General features: G+C 43.7%; 1 protein-coding gene across 4 annotated transcripts in view; it reads right to left on the bottom strand.

Annotated features, from left to right (window-relative positions):
- The window catches only part of Dhx35 (DEAH-box helicase 35), a 64,941-nt gene extending 47,451 nt beyond the window's left edge, over positions 1-17,490 (bottom strand). Inside the window, exons 1-4 of one of the 4 annotated variants that reach the window (XM_052723932.1) lie at positions 17,104-17,490; positions 10,009-10,142; positions 7,650-7,742; positions 3,287-3,364 (exon numbers count right to left, since the gene is read on the bottom strand). In XM_052723932.1, the coding sequence (XP_052579892.1) occupies positions 3,287-3,364; positions 7,650-7,742; positions 10,009-10,142; positions 17,104-17,143 (345 nt within the window). In that variant the 5' untranslated portion in view covers positions 17,144-17,490. Of the gene's footprint in view, positions 1-3,286; positions 3,365-7,649; positions 7,743-8,728; positions 9,971-10,008; positions 10,143-17,103 lie in introns of those variants that run through there. The other 3 variants (XM_052723931.1, XM_052723933.1, XM_052723934.1) reach the window with 3 other exon arrangements.
- Positions 17,491-27,275: the final 9,785 nt, after the last annotated feature.

The raw sequence follows: 27,275 nt of genomic DNA, 5'->3' as shown, positions 1-27,275 counted from the left end.
TGTATAGAGAATCTATGTAGAGAAGCTGGGAACCTACAGGGAAAACAGGCTGGAAGAATGAGAACAAATGAGCCAAGCTCTTCATAAAACATTCATTTTGTGGGTATAAAAGTAAAGCCAGCCGGGCGGTGGTGGCGCACGCCTTTAATCCCAGCACTCGGGAGGCAGAGCCAGGCGGATCTCTGTGAGTTCGAGGCCAGCCTGGGCTACCAAGGGAGTTCCAGGAAAGGCGCAAAGCTACACAGAGAAACCCTGTCTCGGAAAAAAAAAAAAAAAAAAAAAAAGTAAAGCCAAACTCTTCTTTCTTGCTAGTTCAATATTTGTATAACCACACATTTTAAAAGTGTGTGTGTGTGTGTGCGTGCGTGCGTGCGTGCGTGTGTGTGTGTGTGTGTGTGTGTGTGAGTGTGCGCACATGTTTGGGCTGGAGAGATGGCTCAGAGGTTAAGAGCATATACTGTTCTTGCAGAAGACCAGAGTTCAGTTCCCAGCACCCATGTTCAGTGACTCACAACTGCCTCTAATTCTAGCTCCAAGGGGACAAAAGCCTCTGACCTTCTTGGGCATCAGCAGCCACATATACACACACAATAAAAATAATAAATTTTTTTCTTAATGTTTTAACTAAGTGTAATGGCACACATCTATAATAGCAACACCCAGGAGGCTGAAGCAGGAGGTCTGCCAGTTCCAGCCAGGCTGGGCTATGGGCACAAGTCCTCATCTTCAAATAAATACATAGATATATTAGCTATGTACATAAGATTTATTCTCAAACTTTTGTTTTGATTTATAATTATACAGAGTTGTAGTCTGTTGGCTTTATTTATTTGCTTGTTTGTTTTCTTATTTATCTATTATTTATTGTATGTGTAGATATGTAGGTGCCTGTGCCACAACTTGTGGGAGACAGTTCTCTCCTTCCACCATGTGAGAATCAAACTCAGATCATCGGGCTTGGCAGCAAGCGTCAAGCTGCTAAGCAATCTGGCTGACCCTCTATTGGCTTTTTAACAGATTTTTACCTCTACTGTTTTTACACTGTGTTCTCCACAACTCCATCCAATTCAACAGATCCCAATCACTGAACGACTGCTCCATGGCAAGTTAGACCTGAGTTCTCATGCAGCACGAAGGAAAGATACAGCAGCACTCTCTTGTGTCTGCAAACACACGGGCTCCACGGCTCCAATCTTGGCAGAGGAGGGCCAGTGGTCCTCCTGACCGACTGCCTCTCACAGAGACCCAGCTTCTGCAGTCTGTCCTCGGGCTCAGTCTGTGCACACAGCACATCTTTGAAATGTGCCATTTTAATCGTGGCAGCTCACTGTCCCTCATGGTTAATTTAATCATTCTCTGTTCTGTCCAGAGAAAGCCTGCAGTTGCACAGAATGTTACCTGTAGCTACAAACGTGGAGCTAAAATGCAAACTGGTTAAGAGCTGGGATTCCAAACTACACACAGGGAAAATTGCTCCAATTTTTAGCTGAGTCCTCTTTTAGTGACATAAAGAGTTAACTCAATGCAGATTCCAAACAATATATTCTCTTTCTTAAATTCTCTCTCTCCATCCTCATTCTCTCCCCCACCTAGTAATCCCAGCACTCCAGAAGTACAAGCAAGAGGATCAAGAGCATTAAGGCCAGCCTGAGTTACATAAAGACCCTGTCTCTAATGATAAAGTCTAATGGCAAGCGTGGACAGAGGACAGGGACACACTGCTCAACCACAGAAAGCTACTGTGGAGCAAAGTCAAAGGCAAGTCAGGGAGAAGCGTCTTAGGTGCACAGGCAGGAGCCAGACTTCAAAGCTGACTAGACCCACAGAAACTACTAACACTGTGCAGGGTCACAGGAAGTCCAAGAGAAGAGCACACAACTCTGGGGACACTGATCAATACTCAAACAGACCAAGACACACTTACAAAGTGTGTTCAGAAAAGACATAGAACAATTAGAACACAACAGTATACCATAATAAAACACAGAGAGCTGAGCCTGGAGATAAGAGTTTATCCACATCTGGGGGAAAATAACCCATATTGTTTCTGAAAAGAAACCCATTACAGTAGGCAAAGCAGCCAGGAAGGTGGGGGCACCCTACTGGACCTCAGTACCAAAAGACGAAGGAGCAAAGTCTGCAATTTCCAGGAAACAAGAGATGAATCAAGAATTTCATGCAGGGACTGGGCATGTAGCTAGTGGTAGAGGGCTTTGCCTAGCAAGTCCTGGGCTCTGACCCCAGCACAGAAATGGGGGGGGGGGGGAAGGAAATAAAGAACTGTATATTAAGACAACATTCAAATATTCTCAAACTTGTTTTTTAGAAAATTACTAAATGTGGGGCTGGAAAGATGGCTCAGTGGTCAAGAGGACTGGCTACTCAACCAGAGGACCTGAGTTCAAATGTCAAACACCCATACACATAAGATAGTAAGGGGGTTTTTAAAATGTGAATCTTAAAATGAAAACCAGGGTGCCGCATCAAGGGAGGGAGGGAGAGACATTTGAAAAATAGACCAGGCACAGCATCGCACATCTGTCTGGTTGGTTGGTGGTTGATTTTTTTTTTTTGACACAAGTGTCACTATGTATCCCTTAGCTAGTCTGGAACTAGCAATGTAGACCAGGCTGGCCTCAAACTCATAGGTCAGCCTGCCTCTGCCTCCTGAGTGCTGGGATTTCAGATGGGCACCACCACTTCTAGTACTCAGGACACTTAGGCCGAAGGATCGCTTAGTTTGAGGCTAGCGTCAGCTTCATGAGACCCTATCTCAAAAAGAAAACAAGAGAAGAGGGGAAAATTACTGTGAAAATAAAGGTTTTTTTGTTTTCTGTTTTCAAGCTTTAATAAACTCTCTCATGATAAGAACATGTTTATCTAGAGTTTGAAGCCGCCCCATTTTACTATTTCAGTTTTCTCTTTTGTTATATTTAATACACGTAAACATGGTCATAACCCCACGCTTCTAAAGTGTTCTTATCTAACCACTCCTTATTTTGGACAGAAGCGTGGAGTGACACTCACAAACTTTCACAAGGCTTCTGCTGGCTGATTTGTGCTTTAAACAAATATTTTTATTTTATTTCTATTCCCAAATACTTTATTACTAAACAGTTCGTAACACACAGGCATCAATTCTGAGAAATTTCCAATCAAAGCTCTCTCTAAACTAAATTCTTGAGGAGTAACTTCTACTCCTCTGAATTTTTTCAGGAAGGAAGAAAGGAGGTGAGGAGGGAAACAGAAGGGGCGGGCGGGCACAGTCACAAACAGAGAAACTCACTGTCACAGCGGCCACTCTTCGAGGCTGGGTCACTCCAACCACTCGTCCTTCGGCTGTCCAGCCAGCTTCTGCCAGGTACTGCAAGGACAACCACAGAAGGACTCATAGCTGACACCGCTCTCCCAGACAACCCTCCCTCCAGGGGACCCTGCACTGTGCTAAGTCACCAAGAAAGGTCACACTGCAGTGTGACAGATGACAGAGCTCAGGCTTGTTAATGTTAGGAAATCCCATTCACAGCGAAGCTGACGGAAGAACCAAGAGACAGACTGAGCATGAGGACTCCCCAGTCCTACAAATGTCTACGTGTTATACCTGCACCAAGGAAAAGAAATCATCCAGTCATGAGAACAGCACTCAATCTACAGAACAGAGAATTCTAAAGTACACAGAGAGGGCTAAACAGGAAGAATCAACCACTCAGCACATCTTAGTCAAGTGCCGGGCAGTGGTAGTGGACGCCTTTAATCCCAGCACTCGGGAGGCGGAGGCAGGTGGATCTCTGTGAGTTCGAGGCCAGCCTGGGCTACAGAGTTCCAGGAAAGGTGCAAAGCTACACAGAGAAACCCTGTCTTGAAAAAAAACAAAAACAAACCCAAAAAAACTCATCTTAGTCAAGTTAAATAATAACAATTGTTCACAACTATACATAAATGTGTACCATTAGAATATATTAGTAGATACAACTTGATTAAACATGTTTTCTGTGTATATATTTGATTTGAATCGATTAAAACTCAACACGGACAACAGGTTATCAGACTTAATTTTCTTTTTATAAAACAGTGAATATATTACTTCTATAATAGAAAATATTACAATTGAAATTTCATATAAATATTCATTGGTTCAAAAGAAACAAAGATAATAGCCAGGCAAATCTGTGAATCGAAGCCAGTCTGGTCTATAGAGCAAGTTCTAGGACAGCCAGGGCTACACAGAGAAACTCCGTCTCAAAAAAAGAAATGAAAAACAAAAAGTTTAAAAGAAAAAAAATAGAAAGAAATTAAAGAGAATGGCTGTCTGCAGGGGTTAGGTAGCAAAGAGATGGGGGAAAGGGCAGTTGAAAGGGGGAGACAGGGATGAAGAGGGTATGAGAGCTCTGGATGGATCATCTCTGACACAGAACCCACTGTGTTCCATGTACTCTTCAAAAACACAACAGCCTAAACCAGTCAAGACCTGGGGGAAAACAGAAAGAAAAACAAACACTAACAGATTACTCTCTGCACAGATAATAATGCAAACCCAGAAACACAGGTGGAGAGTGGTACCCTCAATGACCAGGCTGAGTGATGATGGAGAGTGGTACCCTCACTCACCAGGCTGAGTGATGATGGAGAGTGGTACCCTCAATGACCAGGCTGAGTGATGGTGGAGAGTGGTACCCTCAATGACCAGGCTGAGTGATGATGGAGAGTGGTACCCTGACTCACCAGGCTGAGTGATGATGGAGAGTGGTACTCTCAATGACCAGGCTAAGTGATGGAGAGTGGTACCCTCAATGACCAGGCTGAGTGATGATGGAGAGTGGTACCCTCACTCACCAGGCTGAGTGATGATGGAGAGTGGTACCCTCAATGACCAGGCTGAGTGATGATGGAGAGTGGTACCCTCACTCACCAGGCTGAGTGATGATGGAGAGTGGTACCCTCACTCACCAGGCTGAGTGATGATGGAGAGTGGTACCCTCAATGACCAGGCTGAGTGATGATGGAGAGTGGTACTCTCAATGACCAGGCTAAGTGATGAAGAGTGGTACCCTCAATGACCAGGCTAAGTGATGGAGAGTGGTACCCTCAATGACCAAGCTGAGTGACACTACAGAGCGGTACCCTCACTGATGCCAGAAGGCTGGACAGAAACTACCCTCAGTAATGCTGTGATCCCGTGGGTAAATGTTGGTAAAATCCAGATGGAGGTAGGAAGCTGCAATTCTACAACTGTTATGTGGACACTGGAATCTAACAAACACGTAAACAAGCCCATGGTGACTGATCTTGACTCAGAGTGATCCATGCATGAGTTCATACCCAAAGGCATCCTGCTGAGATGCAGTGATGACACCTCAGCAGCAATAAGCACCTAAGCAGTGGATCCTGACTTCTCTAATACAAGGAAACAAAGCTCACACACAGACCACAGAAGATGAGCCACGTCTTGTGGATCTAGGAGGTTCAGTACTGGTCAAAAAAGGATGAAAACTCTTAGACAGAAGGTGGATGCAAAAGAAAAAGCTTCTCACAGTCAAACGTGGAAGAATTTAAGCAGGAAAATAAACATGGTACACTGTGAAAACACAGCTATTCATGAATTATACGACTGCACGTAAGTAATCAAATAAGTAAATAGGAGAGAGATGAACAGTGCTTCTCAAAGAAGATTCCCTCTAATAGAGGTACAGAGAAAGAGGGACGTGTCACAGCTGCAGACAGGGCCTACAGGAGACATTAAAATTAGAAGGTCAAAGTTTAAACAGAAGAAGCTTTGCACCCTGATATTCCTCCTCCCAAGATATTTATCAACTGAGAAGGGACAGAAAATAGCTTTACAGGTGACAGCTGGCACCTTAACCAAAGTTGGAAACATCACTGACAAGATAGATCATGAAGCTTTGATACGATGTGCTCCACTATTTCTGTTGTTTTCTTGCAAAAAATGCACATGCTTCTAACAGAAGAAAGCCACTCTAATACAGAAATGAGAAATACTCTTCGACAGTGTGACAGACACGAGAGATGAAAGAAGTGAGGACCTCCCACTAGCTGAGAGGACAAGAGAGGAACAGCAACAGAATGCAGTGTAGGACCCTGGAACTGAAAAAGAAACCACTGGCGGACCTGACAGGGATTTAAACACAGCCTACAGTTTAGCACCTACTGCCCGCTGCTAACGCCTGCGGTCTGTGACCGTGCTGTGAGTAACATGGGGAGCAGAGTGCACTATGTTAGCTTTGAGGACTTCACTCCTAATCTAAAACTAGTTAAAAACCAAGCTTAAAAGTGACAGTAAGGAACAAAGTGTTGTACATAATGTAAGTTTTTCACTATAAAAACTGTAGTGTCTCATAGTGGTCACATAGCACAAATACCCTCAACCGCCCCAAACCACAAATACAGGCAGAATTGCAAGGACACAGCTAGACTCCACTGAGTGCCTTATGCACATTCCCACATGACTAACTCTGCAAGGAAGACAGCAGCAGCATCAACAACATTCAGATGATGGAATACAGAGGTCCAGAATTTGTCTGAGGAAACAGACAAAAACCCAAGAGCTGGAGTTCAAGGCCAGCAAATCAAAGCCTTGAACACAGTCTGAAACTCTACAATCCAAATGTACACAGACACACACAAGATGTCTCTCAGCAGCCATGCTACATGAATGACACAAGTTTCCATGAAAATAACCTATCCATGAAGCTAGTCATCTCAATATACCATGCAATTTAAATTTAGATTCCAATGGAGGCAGAGGTGGAAGGATCTCTGTGAGTTCAAGACCAGCATAGTTCAAGACCTACACTGCATTCTGTTGCTGTTCCTCTCTAGTCCTCTCAGCTATTTTCTCCCATAGCAAGCTCCCGGACAGCCAGGGCTACTGAGACCCTGTCTCAAAAAAGCAAAAATATATACATATTTAGTGTTCACTTACATGTTTTATATATATATATATATATATATATATATATATATATATATATATATAAAATACGCTAAATACATTATAATAACATAATTACTAACGAATGGTGTTAGAAGCTGGAATGGAGTTCCCCTGCCTGTATGTGAGCGGCAAGTAAACTATAGGGGCCACAGAAGGCTCCTGGAGTTCTGCTGTGTGTGTCTTCAACTGAGTGCTAGTAACAAACGTTATCCCTTGTAAAAATGCTGTATACTCACTATACAATCAGGATGTACACACTTTGCCGCATGCATTTTATACTTCAGGGGAAGAAAAGCCTGCACAGACTCTTGATCCTGGTCACTTAACTGTCATTCTTCACCTGTCAAGCAAGGCCTTTCTGACCTCACAGCACACTTGTCCACCTGAGCGTCACAGTAGACATTCTTCCAATAAGACAAGTTCCATCCACAGCGATGTGTGATAATAGCCAACTTTACTTACTGCTCTAGCAGTATTCTTTCAGAGAATGGCCACTCTTACAATTTTGGGAGTATAATAAATTGAAAACAATTACTAACTTTGTAATTAATAAAAAATCCTAAGTTCAATTTAACAAAAAATACCGGAGAAGAGTTTCTTAAGGAGACCCTGATCGTGGAATGACAGGAAAGAGAGCTCTCAAGTTACAAAGTCCTCCAACTAAAATCTGCGTGGAAGTATATTAATGCGCACTCACCTGTGGAATCTGGGTGCTCTTCCCACATCCCGTTTCTCCAACAATCACCACGGTCTGATAGCTTTCTACCAAGTACAAAATGTGGTTCCTAAGCTGGGAGTTAAGAAGACATTGTAAGCAACCATATTTTGTCTCAAAAAACCCAAGCAAACATACTTAAACTCTGTGAAATAAACTGTTTCCAGAGGAAGGTGAATTTTAAAAAGAACTCATAAAATGTGGCTCCAGTTCTCAGGGGCCACTGGTGTCAGCGTGAGCCAAGATGTGTACAAAACGATTGTGGAGTATGTTAGTACTCTCAAGTCTCCAATTAAAGACTGCCACCTATAAGAAGTAATACTGCAGGCATTCCAACATGCACACACACCAAAATATAAGAAGTAATACTGTAGGCATATACATGAAATATAGAGAATATACAAATTCATAGATACAGAAAGATTAGTCATTATCTCAAGATGGAGAAGAAAGGAATATGGAGCAATGATTTCCTAAGTACAGAGTTTCTGTTTTGTGTGATGGAAGTCCCACAAATGGACAATAGTATCAGGACATAATATCATAAATGTAATAAATCATATCATAAATATAGTTATTGAATGAATACCGTGAATGTAATCAATGAATACCCCAAATGTAATTAATACCATGAGTGTAATTAATGAATATCATGAGTATAATTAATATCTTGAATGTAATCCATGCCACTGAATTGTGAACTTAAAAAAGTTAAAATTGCAAATATTATGTTCATTTAAAAAAATAAGGTGGAATGTAATCACCATACATTATATGTGTGTATGAAATTAAAGACAGCGATGTTCTAAAATTAAAAAAATTTAAATAAACATTGGATTCCAGAATCCTAGCATGAAGAGAGTATTAAGATAGTTCAATATTCCTTTTACATATTGATTACATGGTAACTGATACTTTTGGATATATTGGATTAAAGCATTGTTACTTTTTTTTAAAGTAATACTGTAGGCATATTAATACATGCACGCACACACATACACATAAGAAAATGTATTAAAAAACCAAGCATGGTGGTACACGCCTGTAATCTCAGGACTTACAAAGTCGAGACAAGAGGATCAGGAGTTCAAGGTCATTTTCAGCTACATCACAAGTTCAAGGCCAAACTAGACTTCATGAGACCTTGACTCAAAAACACAATAAAAAAGTATATAAACCACATTTGTTCCAGAATTGTCTATTATAGCCAAAACTTCCAACAACCTAAATGTTCATCACAACAGGTGTGTGGTTAAATCAGTTATGAAATACTCAATAATGGTTGTTTAGAACACATTCTTCTCTTCATCTCTCGGTAGGCTCAACTTGTTTTTATTTAGGTTTCATTTCATTTATTAGAAAATGATGGGCAGTCAAGAAAGGTCAACATTTAAAAACTCAGTAAACAGCCACTTCCTTATTCTTGGGTATTGGTGTCAGGTACCTTATAAACACTGCACCGGTGACCTCGTCCAGGCCTCACAGCAATCCTACAAGGCAGGTACTATTACCCCACAGCACAGATAAGGAAATGGAAGCTTACAATAGTGAAGCAAGGTCACCCAGCACATGGTGAAACTGGGTGGGACCCTGAAGTCTACTCCATAATCCGGACACTTCATCGTGGCTCAAAAATGGTGCCCTTCAGTGTCGAGGAAGCAATGGTAAGCCTATCATCTCAGGTCCTGAGGGTCCCACCCATATATCTCTGTCACATGCAATGGATAATGCCAGTCACCTGAGGAAAAAGCTCAGACACTATCAGAAAGACTAAAATGTTTAAGGTCACCTAAAACGCCAACCAAAGCAAATCTTAGCTAGATTAAGAAGGCTTCTGTTTTATGTCTATGTAGAGAAAGAACCCATTAGTGGAAGGAATTACCAGCAGTATCTAAGTGAAAGGAAGCTCCAAGTCTAAGAACTCACTGTCTTAGTAGGGTTGGTGGGACAAGCTATTTTATTTTATTTATTTTATTTTTTTTTGGTTTTTTGAGACAGGGTTTCTCTGTGTAGCTTTGTGCCTTTCCTGGAACTCACTCTGTAGACCAGGCTGACCTCGAACTCAGAGATCTGCCTGCCTCTGCCTCCCGAGTGCTGGAATTAAAGGCGTGCGCCACCACCGCGGACTTCCCAGTCTTAAAGGGTGAGTGTCCTCTCCCCCTCTCTCACTCTCCCTCCCCCAAACGCAAACACACACACTTGCACGCATGCACGCACGTGCCCACACATACACTAGAATGGGGTGAGGCTCCTCCGGCTCCCTATGACTTATAGAACCATTCTATGGCAGTCCCCTTCCTTCAGCGACAAGCTCATGATGTGGACCACAGACACACCATACCTTGAACACAGGCAGCTTCTGTCGCTGCTGCTCTATGGAAAGGGCAGCATAGGGGTTGTAAATGATGGTTGTCCCCGAGTTCTCAGTGATACTTTGTCTCTCTTCAGAGATGCTGACACCAGGCCCTTCTGTACCTGTGGCAGAAATGGTTTTTTTCAGATTCTGATGTAGTAAACAAAAAAGGGTGTATAAAAGACAGATAAACAAAAGAAACAATGCTTTTGGTTTCAAACTACTAAAAACTATTAAACTTTGGCATTTCAGAGTTTTAAAAAAAGAGAAAAAAAAAAGCTAGGGAGGTGCCTGTAAGAACTCAAAACATCCCAAAAGCTTCAGTGCAGAGTCTAGAACAAAGAAGACGGCAGTCCTGCTGGGCTATCCAGAAGTGGGTCTTACAAATTCTAAACAGAAGTGAAAGAAACCCAGTGGAACTCGGCCAAGGCCAAGCCTGGTACTGACCGACAGCAAAACTCAGAGACAACAGGAACCAGGGGCTCAGGTTGCCACGGCTTCCCCTCCACACACCTCACCTCTGCACCTCTTGACAAGTTCAGAACCTTCCAGCCATGGGGTGGTTTCTCCACAGGCTGCTGATGGCCCAGAGCTCAGCCCACAGCTGACCACCAGTTATCCAGGCACCCAAGAACAAGACAGACGGTGGAAATGCTTCCTGGCGGGCACTGCTCTAAGCACTAGAACCCAGCCCTGGACAACACAGGTGCAGGCTAACCCTGATGGATTCAATGCCTCACATGCTGCCTCCCAGTAGAATGTAACCGGGTACAAGAGTGACAGGGAAGTGCCATGGAGTGAAACGAAAGGGACTTCCAGGGCCACGTGTATGATGGACACGGTAGTGAGGGGAGTTCTTTATACTGGACCATGGGGACTCGCTTCCCTCTTTGGAGCAAGGCCTAACATGATCCAACTATCCCAGCTGACAGAAAGGGATACAGTGATAGCAGCTGCATGTGAACCATAACTAGGGTAGTTACATGGGAAATGACCGCCCCAGAAACACTGCAGGGCAGACTGAAAAGCAGACAGCCATAGCATCCAGCTCTGAAGAATGACAAATCGAGACGGTAGATCCCAGGAGAAGTATGGATTCCATACGATCAGTTCTGTTGCTTTTCATGCCAACTTGTCTGTGTGAGCCAAGGACAGAACTAGATTAAGATACAAGTGAGGCTGGAGAGATGGCTCAGTAGTTATGAGCACTGGCTGCTCTTGCAGAGGACCCAGGTTCAGTTCCCAGCACCCATAGTGGCTCATGACCATCCATAACTCCAGTTCCACAGGATCTGACACCAGGCATGCACATGGTGCACAGATACATACAGTCAAAACTCACACACAAAAATAAAACTAATCTACAAACTAAATAAATAAAACAACAGGAAGGGGCTGGAGAAATGGCTCAGTGGATAAAAGCAGTTGCTCCTCTTGCAAGGGACCTGGGTTCAGTTCCCAGCACACAAAAGATGACTCACAACCAACTGTCCATTAACTCCAGTTCCAGAAGCTCTAACGCCCTCTTCTGGCTCCATGAGAACTAGGCACATGCATAGTGCACATAATACATGCGGGCAAAGACTCAAACATATAAAATAAAAATAAATCTTTTTAAAGTAAGTAAGATATGAATTAAATGACAGAGTTCAGAATTCAGCTCAACATAAGGAAAGCAGCTCTAAATGTCAGAGCTGTTCAGCTACAGAGTGTGCTGTCTTGTGAATTAGGAAAAGCCCCCTGAGTTCAGCCGCCTGCATAGCCCCTACTGGGGGCATCTCGGAGACAACCACCTGAAACAGCGACTTTCGAGCCCGCTGATCTCAGAACCTGCAAAGCCACTGAAAGATGGGAGCTTTGTGGTAAGGGTAAGCCCAGCAACTCCATCTGATTTATGTTTACATTTTGGTTTTTTAAGACAGGGTCTCCTTACATATCCCAGGCTGGCCTTGAACTCCGAATCCTGCATCAGCACCAAGTTTTAGGATTAACAGGCATGTGCTACCACACCCAGCTCAACTCTACATTTGTGAAGAGCTCCAGATCTCCTTGACAGTCAGATGAAGGGTATGAACTCTCCTCCTGAAGGAAACATGCAAGAATAGAATCCATCAGAACAGAAGCTCCTGGGTCTGCAGACTCCTAGAACCAACTTCAGACAGAGCTCCAGCAGCTTCATCTCCAGCCCTGTTTCCAGTTCTTCCAGGAACACAGCTGCCAAAGAGCAGGTAAGAGGGGCACCGATGCCTGCTTCTGCCAAAAGGCTAACCTTCCTTTCAAAGGGGAAAAAAGAGCAGAGCCTGGACCAAAGCCTGGGCTGGAGAGGCAGATTTCCGGTCCTCCTCTTACTACTGCTATGCCCCGACCACTGAATTTTTTTTTTTTTTTTTGGTTTTTCGAGACAGGGTTTCTCTGTGTAGCTTTGCACCTTTCCTGGAACTCACTTGGTAGTCCAGGCTGGCCTCGAACTCCAGAGATCCACCTGGCTCTGCCTCCCGAGTGCTGGGATTAAAGGCGTGCGCCACCACCGCCCGGCGACTTCTGAACTCTTAAACAAGAAAACTACGGCAAAGAATAGTGTACCCCCTTCTGTCCTGTTTTTGTTCAGAATGACCCCCTCCTTGAAACATTTAAACCATGCCATTATGTCTGGAGTATCTGAACACTCTCCCACACGCTGGCTCACAGCCCCCAGGGCTTGGTCCCTCCCCTCTAACCTACAGCTGTTAGGAACTGTTCCAGGAACAGCTGCGGTCAATCTAGGGCCTTTTCTTCTTCTTACAAAAGACTTCATTCAGCCAAACAAGAACCCCAAGGCTGCTTTCCATCTGTACACACCCCACAGGCCACTCTGTTTATGGCTGTTTTTAAATTGGGAGTGTGTGCCATGCTTCAGGGAGTAGCCTTTTTGCAATTTTCACAAATCATTAATGCTTGCATTTCCCCATCTGTAAAACAAGGCTGACAACAGCACCCAGTTCAGAATCCCTTCAACCTAGGAAGCCAGGAGAAGGTGCTGGGTCCCCTAGAGCTAAAGTCAAAGGCAGTTGTGAGCCACACAGCATGGGTGCTGGGAACTAAACTTGGGTACTCTACAAGAACAGCAAATGCTCTCTGAACCACTGAGCCACTTCTCCTGCCCTACACCACAATTCTTACCATGAATCAAGTCAAAAAAAAAACAAAAAACAAAAAACAAAAAAAACCTCCAAGCAGCTCAATAAAGCTTTTGCAAGGCACAAGGTCAGACACCATTAAGTACTTGTTGAGTGAGTAAACAAAACTGGATGGGTCCTTCTGACCCATTCATGTGTGCCAGCAAATAAAGTGAACATTTTTTTCTGGAAAAACCTCAGGCAAGTCACACAAGGATAGTTAGAGATCAAAAAATATTAGTTTAAGGTCTCCATTCACACCACCAGGAAATGTTTCAAATGGTCATTGTTGTTGATCTGAGAGATGTTTCTTGTCAGTTTGGTTTTATTAGATGGGAGTCTTGCTATGTAGCTCAGGATAGCCTGAAACTCACTATGTAGCCCAGGCTAGCCTTGAGTGCTCAATCCTCATGCCTCAGCCTCCCAAGTGTTGGAATTACAGGCATGTACTACTACATGCAGAAAATATTTCATTTAAAACATCAACCTTAAACCAGGCAGTGGTGGCGCACGCCTTTAATCCCAGCACTCGCGAGGCAGAGGCAGTTGGATCTCTGTGAGTTCGAGGCCAGCCTGGTCTACAGAGTGAGTTCCAGGACAGGCTCCGAGGCCAGCCTGGTCTACAGAGTGAGTTCCAGGACAGGCTCCAAAGCTACACAGAGAAACCCTGTCTCTAAAAAAAAAAACAAATAACAAAATACAAGTAAAACATCAATCTTTATATTTCTATTTGGGAGCCAAACTTAGGCATGGGTCTGTAATCCCACCTACTCAGAAGGCACAGCACGAGGATCACAGGCTAAGAGAGAATTCAATGCTAGCCTAGGCAACTGAGGAAGACCCTGTCTTTCAAAAAAAAAGAAAAAATCTGGCAACTCTGAGCCCATATGGTAACAACCAGGTGAGTGTGGTATCACATATGCAAGTTCCATGGCTCATCTCCACAGTACATTCAAAACCCTTCAATTCCATCACATATTATTCCATTACACACTTCCCCTTAGGCAGTTTGTCTAAAAAGCTCCTGTAGTTATCTGAACCTGTGACTTTGGGCATACAGGACAAGCTCATGATTCCACGATTTAGCCTTATACTCAGCTCCAACCACCTCCCTGACCTGCCTTTCCCACAATCCAGTTCGTATCTTGAACCTGAGTTTGTTCATCTGTGAGAATATCAACTCATCAGAGAGATGTTGTTACTAGTTGATAAGATGTTGTAAATGAAAGTGACTGGCCCAGGGCTCAGAACCCACTGAGCTACTCAAATCTCTGTGAATGAAAACAGTCTACCTGAGCTGGTGAGTCCCCAACTTTGATGCATGCTAGAAGCCCCCCAAATGTTTAAAACATATTCCTGCCCAGTTCCTGATTTCCTGACAACAGTAAAAGAACACCAGAGGGTTCTGGTTTTCAGTTTTTTTATTTTGTTTTTTAATTTTCCAAATGATTCAACTATACAGCAAAACTTAAGACCCACTTACCCTAGGCCATCACCCCATTCACAACGCAAGGAGGTTATTACTGTCTTCACCTTCTCTTCTCTTTACCTCTAAAGTGACTGACGGCCCCTCCTGTCAGCTCCCAGGCTAGAATTAAGGTTCAACATCCATCCTGGATTTCAGTAGCAACCTCTCTTAAGAGTGGTCATGTTCACTATATCACTGCCAGGTTAAACTTTCCAAAGGAAATCTGGGTAATTCCCTGCTTAAAAGCAAGGAGCCCAATATTTATTTATTTGTTTATTTATTATTTAGTGTGTGTGTGTGTGTGTGTGTGTGTGTGTCCACACACATGTATGGGCATGCATGCCAGGGTACATGCATGGAGGTCAAAGGACAACTCTTCAGAGTCAATTCTCTCCATCCTTGCATGAGTTATAGGTATTAAGCCTGCTGAGCCATCTCACTGGCCAAGAAGCCCAAATTCTTTAACTTGCCAAAGACATTTCAACATGAGGTACCTTCCTACCTTTCCAGCATCATCTCCTGTTAATACATCACAGTACTCCATGATTGGGGGCTTGGGGACATCCTTAAGATACAAATCCTACTTTCAATGGCCTGGAGAGCCATAAACAAACCATAACAAACTTCTTCACCCTTCAGAGTTCACTCCAGAAACATCACCATCTCCATGACGTGGTCAATTCTTCACACTCAGCCTTCCCTCCCTCTCCTATTCTTCTATACAATTATAATAGCTTTGCATCTAGTGCCAAGAGGTTTTCTTGTGCATTGTTCTCATTTAATCCCCACAGCAATCCTCGTATGACAAATCACAGATAAGGTAACAGGGACTCAGTTAGTAAGTGGCAGGCAGGGAAGACACTCTCATCCAGCGCTGGAGCCCATCTTCTCCTCACCACCTCTTCTGCCTTCCCTAGAACCTCTTCTGCCTTCCCTAGAACCTCTTCTTCCTTCCCTAGAACCTCTTCTGCCTTCCCTAGAACCTCTTCCAAAGGACATGTAACTTCAGAGTCAATTGTGAGACTACATCTTGAGAGCCGGGCCACAGGCATGTGTACTTGACCTCCTGACTACAGGAGTGTACTCTCAATGAACTAAACAACGGGACAGACTCTTAAGAGTAATTCCAGGCTCTTTAACCAAAATGGTACCCTGGTACCACATGATAAACTCTTGAACAAGTAAATGGTAACTCATTACTTAATGGGATGGACAATCAGCTGATGCCTGGAAATGCTAAATCATCTGAGTGTCACCAAGATATAGAAATACAGATATGGATATAGATATTTGGTTGGTTGGATTTTTTTGGGTTTTTTTTGGGGGGGGGAGTGGTTGTTGTTATTTTGTTGAGACAAAGTCTCTCTTTGTAGCCCTAGGTGTCCTGAAATGTATACCAGACTAGCCTCAAACTCAGAGATCCTCCAGCCTCTACCTCCCAAGTGCTTAAATTAGTCATAGACCACTATGACCAGTTCAGGTGGTTTTGGTTTTCTGTTTAAGAATTAAGTGTGTCAATTGCTTGGATTTATTTCTCTAACACTCTGACACACAGTCAGAATTCTGGAGACCACCTAAGACATCCTTTAAAAGCTGTTCCCTGTGCTTTTTCTGTCTCATATCATTCTCATCACAATATAATGTATACATTCAGACCTTTTGTGGTGCATGTGGAGGAAAAAAAGAAAAATATATAATAAAAAGTAAGGGCAGGGGCTGATACCGATTAAGAAAGTGGGTTTTTTTGTTTGTTTTTATAAGAGGCATGGACAAAAGGAAATACCCTACATGAGCATGGTCTGGTCTGTATAATTCAAAAACCTGGTCCATGAGAAAAATGAAAAAACAAAGGATCCTGTGAAGGTAACTTATTAGCCTGCAAGACAAAAAGATGACAGCCACTAGGAAAGAGGATGTGCACTTTATGGTAAACATTCAGAGTCGGCAAGCCCTCAACTAAAACACTGGGACACATTTTCCCTTTTATGAGCTATTAAGTCCGACCATGTCCTCCTGACTCCACGCCCACAGGACAGGTGTTTGTATCCGCCCACTTCACAGGTGAGGAGCTGAACGCATCGCTCAAGGTCCTCCATCTACTGCTGCAAGGCAAAGCGGCAGACTTGAACCTGGACACTCTGACTCCTCAACCCAAGCTTCTAAGGCCTTGAGCTGCACCGCCTGTCGATCCCCAGGGCAGCCCCAGGGCAGCAGCAAGACACGCGTGGGCGCTTCGCGACTCCGCATCAGGACGTGCCAAGGAGGCTGAGAGACTCGAACAAGGTCACCCGGAGCTTCCGCCCAGGTTGGGGAGGCCTTGACTTCCTCGGGACCACCGTGGGCTGCAGCATCCACGCGCGCGGAGGGGTGGTGCCCAGCCCTCCCCGGTCAGGCCCACGGCGGGTCCCCAGGCCCAAAGTCACGTCGCCGAATCTACCCAGGTTTCCTTCCGTGCCTTACCGGGTTTCCAGAACTTCACTGGTCCCAAGGGCGCAGCCATGCTGGGGTGAAAGGTCACGAAGAAGACTCCGCCTCGCTAAACGCACGCGAGTCCCCCGGGGCTCAAGGGGCGTGGCCCGCGAGCAGCCGCTGCCTGGTCGGCTTGGGAGGTGAAGCCACGCCCCCTCGATGCCCCGCCCACGTGACCCGTGGCTTCTTTAGGGCGGTATTTGGGCTCCTCCCCTTGGGCCACGTAATGCTGCGCGGCCATGTTGGCGCGGAGGAAACTTCCCTTACCCTGCTTAGATGCCCTGGGCACTTCTAGGAATTCGCTGTGGTGTTCCCGGGCTGCCGCAGCTCAGCAGCCAAGAGTGCGCGGAGGCAGTGCTTCCGTGGTGAACTGAGAGATGCTCACGTTTACACGCTATCGCAGCCGCGTCTCTTTTAGTCTCCGTATTTTCATACGGAGATAATAATGGTACCTGCCTCCAGCGCCTGATGACTCCGTTAGTATTTCTGTGTTCCCAGGGACTGTAGTTTGTTTCCCAGGCGGGGGTAGAACTGGCATGAACTGTAAGTGAATAAACGCTGGATAAACAGTAGAATGATGCTTACTATCATCAAGTAAAACTGAAATGTTACAAGCATCTTCCGATCTTAAGAGAATTGTCGGTAAATGGAAACCGAGGAGCTTATTGGGTTGGAAGATGAGACTAGAAATGAGATCAGTCAGGCCAGGGCATTCGCCCAGTGTTCCCTCAGGTCGACTTTCACGAATCAAATGCTTTTTTATAATTGCCCATCCAATCCCCAATCTACAGAGACAAAACCCAGTAACATGCATTTTAGGATGCTCCCAAATTCCCAAGTCCAGAAACAAGCTTGGGAAAGATTATACATTTAGTACAAAGGATAGCTAACTATTGCTCAACTGGAAATACAAGGGAGCCACAATTAAGAGGCTTTAGAATCTATACATTTTTAGAGCTCTGAAGGAAATAGTATGCTTCGTTATTTGAGGAAAATGGCAAATTATGGAAAGCTTTGGAGAAAGCAAGTAGCCCTGATTCAGAATCCTAACCTTGACTATCACCTGGCTCCTGGCCGACATTTAATCTCAGTTGTAAAATGAGCTTTAAAGGAGTATTAAATGAGATGAGGTACAGAGTACCTAACATAATTCGAGACATTGCAGGCACCAGATCAATCAATGTTCGCTCTCATTAGCTCAACTCTGAGAGCAAATACACCAAGAGAACAAAGTCTTCAGTTTACCTCACGTTTTGATTTGTTTCCTTAATAATTGAATGAAATTCAACACATGCTAATCCTTTTGTGGAGAATTCTCCTTCCATGCTTTAAAACCTTCAGATCCTTGAAGGACCCTCCTATATTCACTATTAAACATGCCCCCTGTGGACTCAGGACTTGCATGCCCACTTTTACTATATATATATATATATTTGTTTAGTTGTACTAAAGTTAATCTGCCTCTTTTTTATGCTGGGAACTTCTTTTTTAAAAATTTTAAGTTATTTTATGTATATCGGTTTCGCCAGCTGTGTGTCTCTGTAGCAAGTGTGTGTGTGTGTGTGTCCCTGTGTCTCTGGAGGCCAGAAGAGGGTGTTGGATCCCCTGGAACTGGAGTTACAGACGGTTTTGAGCCACCAAGTGGGTGCTGGGAATCAAATCTGGATGCTCTTAACCTTCTGAATCAACTCCCCAGTCCAATGCTGAGAACTTCGTGAGGACAGGGCCTTGTCATACTTTCTGTATGTGTGTTCCCAATTTCTCAAAGCGACTATTGAGCAAATATATATTTTGAACACTATGTTTCTAAGTTATTATAGCAATATTGGTGAGATACAGCAATCTCACCCAGAACCTTATACCATTGAACTATAATCTAACACAGGCCCTCTACCATTGAGCTATAATCCCAACATCAATTCTTCTTTTTATCTTTTCATTAAAGTCCTACATACAGAAAATAAGATTTATATATGAAAAATGCCACTCTGTAAATGTTTTTTTCCAACCCATGCCTTTGGGGGTTGTTTCTTTTGTTTTTAAAGGCTGCTTCCTGGGAGGATGAGATACCTCAGCTCATTAAGGATTCTTGCCATGCAATCCTAACAACCTGAGTTTGATCCCCAGAACCCACATGAAGGTGAAAGGAGAGCATGGACTCCACAAACTCGTCCTCTGATCTACATACCACATGTACCTACATGTCACATCACACAAACAAGTAATAAAATGAAATACTTCATAAACTTAAAAAACATTAAAAAAAAATTCTGCTTTCCAAGTCTGGAGCTCAACCAATCCTCCCGCCTCAGCCTCCTGAAGTAGCTAGGAGCACAGGTGTGTATCACCAAGCCCAGCTTTATTTCCATGCCTTTGTTTTACTTATGGCTTTCAAAGAAATCTTCCTGTTTAAAAAGAGACAGCAGATTGGAAGTGCCCAGATTATTAGGTCGCAATGTTTAAAAAGAGACAGCAGATTGGAAGTGCCCAGATTATTAGGTCGCAATCTTGAAGCTGGAGAATTTAGTCAACAGCTACCCTAATCTTACCATAGAAAACTGAGGTTCATGGAGGTTAAGAAAACTTAGGCAGAATCAGTGAGGGACTCTGTGTGTGTGTGTGTGTGTGTGTGTGTGTGTGTGTGTGTGTGTGTGTGTGTGTGTGTGTGTGTGTGTTGTGTGTTTGAGACCAACTCTCACTCTGAAGCCCTGGCTGGAACTCACTGTGTTGCCCAGGATGGTCTTGAACCACATAATTCAGGATGGCAATCCTGCCTCAGCCTCCTTACAGATGTGAACCTGATCACAGGTTGATTTTTTCAACCACAAAGGGGCCATTTAGAACCATTAGAGCTAAACTCACCTACATGTGAATTTACCTGCCTCAGAATGTTCTCAGGGTCCCACCGTTCCCCAGGTGGATTGTTTCACTTCCACAGACTTCTACTGAGTAATACTGTCCACTCTGATGTTGTGGTTTTGTTGGTCTCAATAATCTTTCTGGTTAACTTTTTCAGGAAGAATGGCCTAAAATAGCTATTCTAAAAGTTAAGTTTTTTTTTTTTTTAAAGACTCTCTCATTATGTTCTCATTAAGACATGCTCTTCCTGGACTGCCCCAAAATCATAAGCCTCCCGCCTAAACTTCTCAAATGCATTTCATACCTGCCAAGAACAGCTGTTTCTAAACAGAAAATCCAGAACAGAAATTTGATTCATTGCCAATAACACACAAGTTTGATCATTTTGTCATATGGAGGAATATTTTGCAGCTTCCAGGTGGCAGATTTTTCCAAAAAGATGTTTCCCACACATGGCGATCCCTTCAGTAGACTCCTTGTTTCACAGAAAATGTCAACCTTTCAGACCAACTCTACCTTAAAACTAATCTCTATCTGAAACGGTCATAAGGAAATGAAATGACTGAATTTGAACACTGAGAAAAATGTATTGTTTGAGCACATGAAAGACAGGTTTCTGTGCCTGTAGTAATGTACTCTCGGCTCTGAAATACTTCTGGATTACTACTTCTGCATTGCCTGTGTTTGAGAAGCATAGGGCTTAAGGGTTTGAAACTTTGTAGCAGTTGTGGATGCAAGTGATAGAAAACCCAGCTCATGACTTTTTGGAACCTATTCCCCATGCAGGGATGCCTCGTCCAGCCTTGATGCAGGAGCTTGGTCCTGCCTCAACTGATATGGCATGCTTTGTTGACTCCCATGGGAAGCCTGCCCCTTTCTGAATGGAGGAGGAGTGGATGGGCGGGATAGATGGGAGGTGGGGGAGGGAACAGGAAGAAAGGAGGGAGGGGAAACTGTGGTTGGTATGTAAAACAAATGAAAATATTTAATAAAAAAAAAAAGGAAAACCCAGCTCATCATCACTTCAGCAAAAATGGTTCATGCAACTGGGCATTGTGGCACACACCCGCAACCCTAGCACTTGGAAGGCTAAGGCAGGAGGATTCCCAAGAATTTAAGGCCAGGTTGGGCTACATAGTGAGATCCTGGTCAACCTGGGCTACAGAGTGAGCCCGTGTCTCAGAAGAAGAAGTGAATAAAAGCAGTTCATAGGTACGAAAGTCCAAGAGTATCTGACTTAAAGACATGGCTTCACCAGGACACATGTGGCACAGCCAGAACTCTGTGTTCTGCAGCTTTGCACTCAGATGAAATGTGGTGACAAGATGGCCGTATCAATGTCCAAAATCCTTTTAAGCATTCCAGAAGGAAATTCCCTACCAAAGTATCTCTAGCTGCCCTATGTATCCATCCCTGAATTAATCAGAGTGTCTAGGGAATAGGATGGACTGATTTGCTTAGGACTAGATCACATGACCCATCCCCAGGGTCAAGTGCAGGCAACTTCTCTAGAACCACACAGAGCACTGGGGGCAGAATGGTTTTTAGAGAGAAATCTTGGCATGAGATTATCAAAGGATCAATTAATAAAGCCAAAATAATCTATGTCTACCACATCCATTTTGCTTGCACTACATCTTCCAGCTTCTCAAGAAGCCAGACCAGAGACATGTCCCCTTGAGAGATCTTTCATAGAATTGTTTTACACAATTGTACTGTACCAGGATTTCCTGTTGAGAGTCTGAGGTGGGTCTTCTGCAAAAAAATGTGATACCATATTCAAATGTGCTAGGTTTGCTGGCTTTGCACACCAGCGATTATGTTCACATTGATATTACTATAAGCAAAAGTGTTCACCCACTTCAAGGATCTGAATGCAGAGTTGTGGAGAGATCCACAGGAAAGACACTCAGCAACCAACCACATGGGTCTATATTGTGCTATGTGGGGGCTAGTCTTGTGTCAACACAAGCTAGAGAGGGAACGTCAATAAGACCTGGCTAGATGCCATTTTCTTAATTTCTGATTGATGGAGAGGGCCCAGCCCACTGTGTGTGGAGCCATCCCTGGGCTGGTGGTCCTGGGTTTTGTAAAAAAGCAGGCTGAGCAAGTCATGAGGAGCAAGCCAGTAAGCAGTACTTCTGCATCAGTTCTTGCTTTCAGGTTCCTGCCCTGTTTCAGTTCTTGCCCTGACCTCCTTCAGTGATGAACAATGATGTGGAATTCTCCCCAAGTTGCTTTGGTCATGGTGTTTCATGGGAGCCATAGAAACCCTAAGACATGATGGTTTTAGGAGCCTGTGATTCTAGGAGTTGGATGGGTTGGGAAGGCCTCCTTAGGACTGCAAGATGCTTTTTGGCTAGCCTCAAAACTGGGACACTCCTGAGACTGAAAGGGAGTGTTAAAGAGATGGGATCTGGGGATAAGAGGCAATACTGGCAGTGCCAGGCTAACTGGGGCACCTATATAGGTTTGTAGCCCAGTGAAACCAGGCTTACCTAATGCACTCAGCATAAAGTACATTCATAAAGAGCCTTTCCAAATACATTCACCTCAAAGCTTCAAAAAATAACCCTTTTGGAGTTCATAATTAACATTTTTGTTTGAGACAGGATCTCATGTATCCCAGGCTGGTCTCCGACTCACTATGTAGCCAAGAATGAACTTGAGCTCACTATGCTCCTTCCTTTACCCCCCATGTGCAGGAATAACAGGTGTGCACCACCACACTGGCTTTACAGTGCTGGGAATCAAACCCAGGTTTCATTAGGTGAGCGCTCTACCAGCTGAACATCTCCAGCCTCCACAGCAATGTTTTAATGAGAATATCCTTGTAAGAAATGTATGTGTTCCCTTAGTAGCAGGAATAATTGTTTTCTTCACCTTGTGGACATTGAGTGGTGTTTCTAAACCACCTTCCTGTGTCTTGGCTACTAGAAAGTATCAATTTACATATTGCCCTACATGAATCTTGCATGTCCTAGCATGCACTCTTAGCTTCACGCATGATTCTAATTTGTATCTGTAACTTTGACTCTTTCCTGAAATTTTTTATTTACACAAGGCTGTAGCTTAGGTTTTAATTGTTTCAAAGTTTTTTTGTTTTGTTTATTTTGTTTGTTTTGATTTTTCGAGACAGGGTTTCTCTGTATCATTTTGGTGCCTGTCCTGGATCTCACTATGTAGACCAGGCTGGCCTCAAACTCACAGAGATCTGCCTGGCTCTGCCTCCCAGGTGCTGGGACAAAAGGCATGCGCCACCACCGCCCAGCCAGGTTTTAATTTTAAAATTACATTTCTTTCTTTACTGGAGGTATTTGTGCCAGGGTGAATGTGCCATGGCATTCCAGCAGACGGTAGAGGACAAATTGTGGGAGTTGGTGGGTCCCTGGAATCAAACTCAGGTAGCCACCTGGCCAGCAAGCACCTTTATCCACTGAGCCATCTTGCCCACCTGGCTTTTGGTTTTCTTGTTAGCCACTTTAAGTCCCTTCAGCAAAAATCAACTTTCTAGCCACACTGCCCACATATAAACACAAATTATAGCTTAATTGGTAAAGTTAATTGGCTTCTGAGAAATAGCAGTTAGGGTTGCTAAGGTGGGGTAGCCATCTCTTCAAAGGATTCCATGTTTTATGAGAGGATGTCAACCCTGCAGATTAGGTCTAAAAACTATGTATATGGAGCTCTAACTCAAAGAAATCATCAGCAAGGAAAAGAAATAATGCTGTATTTAAGCATTGAACATCTGATGATAGAGAAAATTTTATTATTATTGCTTAGGTATAATAGTAGTAGTATGGTTATGTCTTTGAAGGTATTTTAGATTTATTTTGTTATGTATGAGTGTTTTGGTGGCATATATGTATACGTACCATGTGGCTGCCTGTGGGGATCAAGAGACATTAGATTCCCTGGAACTGGAGTTAAGGATGGTTGTGAATCCCAATGTTGATGCTAAGAACCAAATCTGGGTCCTCTAAAAGCAAGTTCTCTAACCTCCGAGCCATCTCATTTTTTGTTTTTTTAGTAAGTAGAGCTAAATGCTGGCGGAAATTTAGCTCCATGTTAGGCCATTTGCCTGTCATGTGTGACTTCTGGTTTGACCCTAGCACTGAGGGAAATATTTTGAATATTGACAGCTCAGTCTGTAGCTGAGTACGGCATCAAATGGATGGACAATTCTCACCCAGTCGTCAGCTATTGTGGGAGGGGACTGCATGCAGGCTACTGAACCTAGGGTCTTGCACATGCTCTATCACTGAACTGTACACCATCCCTAAGTAGGCCAGCAGACGGATGCAGGTGGTTCAGATCTCACTTGGAGAAGCAGCTCTAGTGGTACTTTCCAGACTGAAGTTTGAGAAAGACTTGGTTCATCCTGAGACAGGACTATTTTTTAGGATTCCATCTACCTCTTTTTTTTTTTTTTTTTTTTTGGAGGCGGGGGTGGGGAGGGAGGAGCTTGAAACAGGGTTTCTCTGTGTAGCCCTGGCCATCCGGGAACTCACTATGTAGACCAGACTGGCCTCGAACACAGAGATCTGTCTTCCTGAGTGCTGGGATTAAAGATGTGCGCTACCACCACCACCTGGCTTCCATCTATCTTTTGTTCCTATTTCTAATTGTTGACAACACTTTCAGAGAATAATGATTGACTCTTGCCCAGAGAGAGGACAGTGTGGTCAAGTGTATGACAGGCCACGGACTCACCCTTCAGATTCACTGACACTTCACATGGGTAGTCTGAATAAACTTTTCAATTTATTGGTTTACGATTTCTCAAAAACATGTGTGAGGGGGTGTATTTATGCACAGGTGCATTTGTGTGCAGGTGTAGATGTGTGAACAACCCTAACTGCTATTTCCCAGAAGCCATCTTTTTTTTTTTTTGAGACAGGGTGAGGCCTGAAATTTAAGTGGTCTAGGCTGGCCGGCCAGTAAGCCTCAGGACCCACCTGTCTCTGCCTCCTCAACACTGGGATCTCATGATCCCATCATGACATTTTTGTGGGTTGTGGGGATTGAAATCAGTGATTGCAAAGCAAGCACTTTGCCAACTAAGCTATAACTTGTGTTTATATGTTGTGTGTACATGTTCATGTGTGTTTATACATTCATGGGGGAGGCGGAGGTCAATGTCAGGTAACTTCCTCACTTTCTGTTTTTAAAATCTTCTATTTTTGGTTCGTGTGTGCACACATATGCCACAGCACCTGTGTGGGAATCAGACACACTGCAGGAGTCCATTGTCTCCTCCCACCACATGGGTCCCAGGGGTCAAACTCCAGTCGCCAGGCTTGGCAGCAAGTGCTTTGACCTGCTGAGCCTTCTTGACAGATCCATCCACCTTATTTTAGAGACTGGACCAGTCACTGGATCTGATTAGGGTTAGACCAGCTGGCTAGCAAGCCCCAGGCATCCTCCTGCTGTCTCCACCTCCCCAGCACTGGGATTACAGGTGCATGCCATCATGTCAGGCTTTTTTATACCAGTCTTCATGCTTATACAGCACTTTACCAAATAAGCCATCTCCAAGTCTATAATGTCTTAAGTGAAGGGTGCATGCCATCATGTCAGGCTTTTTTATACCAGTCTTCATGCTTATACAGCACTTTACCAAATAAGCCATCTCCAAGTCTATAATGTCTTAAGTGAAGGTCTATTAATAATCCTGTACAACACGGACTTAAAATTCCAATGGAATTTAAATGCATGATCACAATCAGGGCTTTGTGCCTACATTTCTTCACGTGGCTGTTTCTGCATTAACTCCCACTACACAAGCAACAGGCTCGAAGGCCTTTATACTTAAACAATCATACAATAGAGGATCTGGACACCTGTCTTTAAGTTCTTACATCATCTTATACCAGCTTTATGATCTTGAGTAGGCTATTTAATTTCAGCCTGTTTCTACATCTGAAAATGGGATGCCAGCTGTCTAACCTTAGTCACTAGATAGCATGAGGATTTAAGGCAGCACATAAAGTGATCTAAGTTTGCAAAATGTATACTCAAGGATTAGCCAGAGGGTTCACAGCCAGGCATGCACCCGTGTCTTAACATGCTTGACAGCCACAGACTACAGCACTAACCCAGCAGATAACTTGGTCATGAGAGGAGTCCTGGAACACTCATGAAAATCTGCAGGAACATTCCTGATCTGCATGCATCAGCATTCTCCTTGAAGACAACACCCTACTTATTGTAGACTTCTGGGTTAGCAAGCCAGGAGGAAGCCACAGTTTAACTCTTTCCTTTTGTGTGTTTTTATGAATGAGACTGACAAAACCAGGATTCCACAGCCATACCAATCTTGATTAGCAGGATATAGGAACCAGTTACATTGCCTGACACTGGACCAGGAATCTGGGATAATTGTCAGTGTCCTTTCTTGCCCCTACTCTAGGATATAGGATTGCTAAATCATTGACAATACACCCATCTGATGAAACTGGACCCATTGGGGCCACTAGAGTGAATGTGAACCCAGGAATGCACACCCAGGACTCCTTTGGCAGATAGCCAAGGTCCTCACTGAAGCAACTCAGGCTTTTTCTTTGAAAACACAAAAGCAGAGGCACACACAAAGGCCTGCTGTGCTGGCAAGACTCCTCAGGTGCACAGTAATGTCCATTTTCACCATGCCAAGGATGGTTTGACCCCAATACCAACTCAAAGTCTTTTAACTTTTTTATGCTTTGTTTTCTGGACAGGGTTTCCTTGAATAGATCACATTGGCTTCAAACTCAGACCCTTCTGTCTTGGCTTAAGTGCTGAGATCAGAGGCATGTGCCACCACACTAAACTTTCTTCCCTCTCTTTTTTCTTTTTTCTTTTTTTTTTTTTTTTTAAGACAAAGTTTCTCTGTTGCCCTGGCTGTCCTTGACCTCACTCTGTAGACCAGGCTGGCCTTGAACACAGAGATCCACTTGCCTCCGACTCACAAGTGCTGGGATTAAAGGTGTGCACCACCACTGCCTGTCTTCTTCTAATTCTTAAGTGAATACATTGTCCCCTTTACAATCTAGATTTATCTTTAAATCTACTTAATTTACTTCTTTATCCAAGACTGTTTAAAAAAGAAAAAAAAAAAAGAGGGGCTGGAGAGATGGCTCAGTGGTTAAGAGTACTGACTACTCTTTCAAAGGACCAGGGTTCAATTCCCAGAACTCCATATGGCACACTCACAACTGTCTGTAACTCTAATTCCAGGGGACCTGGCATCATCATACAGACATACATGCAGGCAAAACCCCAAGGTACATAATAAATAAATCTTTAAAAAACAAACAAAAGAA

The sequence above is a fragment of the Peromyscus californicus genome, unplaced genomic scaffold (genome assembly GCF_007827085.1).
Source record: "Peromyscus californicus insignis strain IS unplaced genomic scaffold, ASM782708v3 Scaffold_7__1_contigs__length_154581171, whole genome shotgun sequence".
Classification (NCBI taxonomy): domain Eukaryota; kingdom Metazoa; phylum Chordata; class Mammalia; order Rodentia; family Cricetidae; genus Peromyscus; species Peromyscus californicus.
This window is presented reverse-complemented; position numbering and strand designations above follow the sequence as displayed.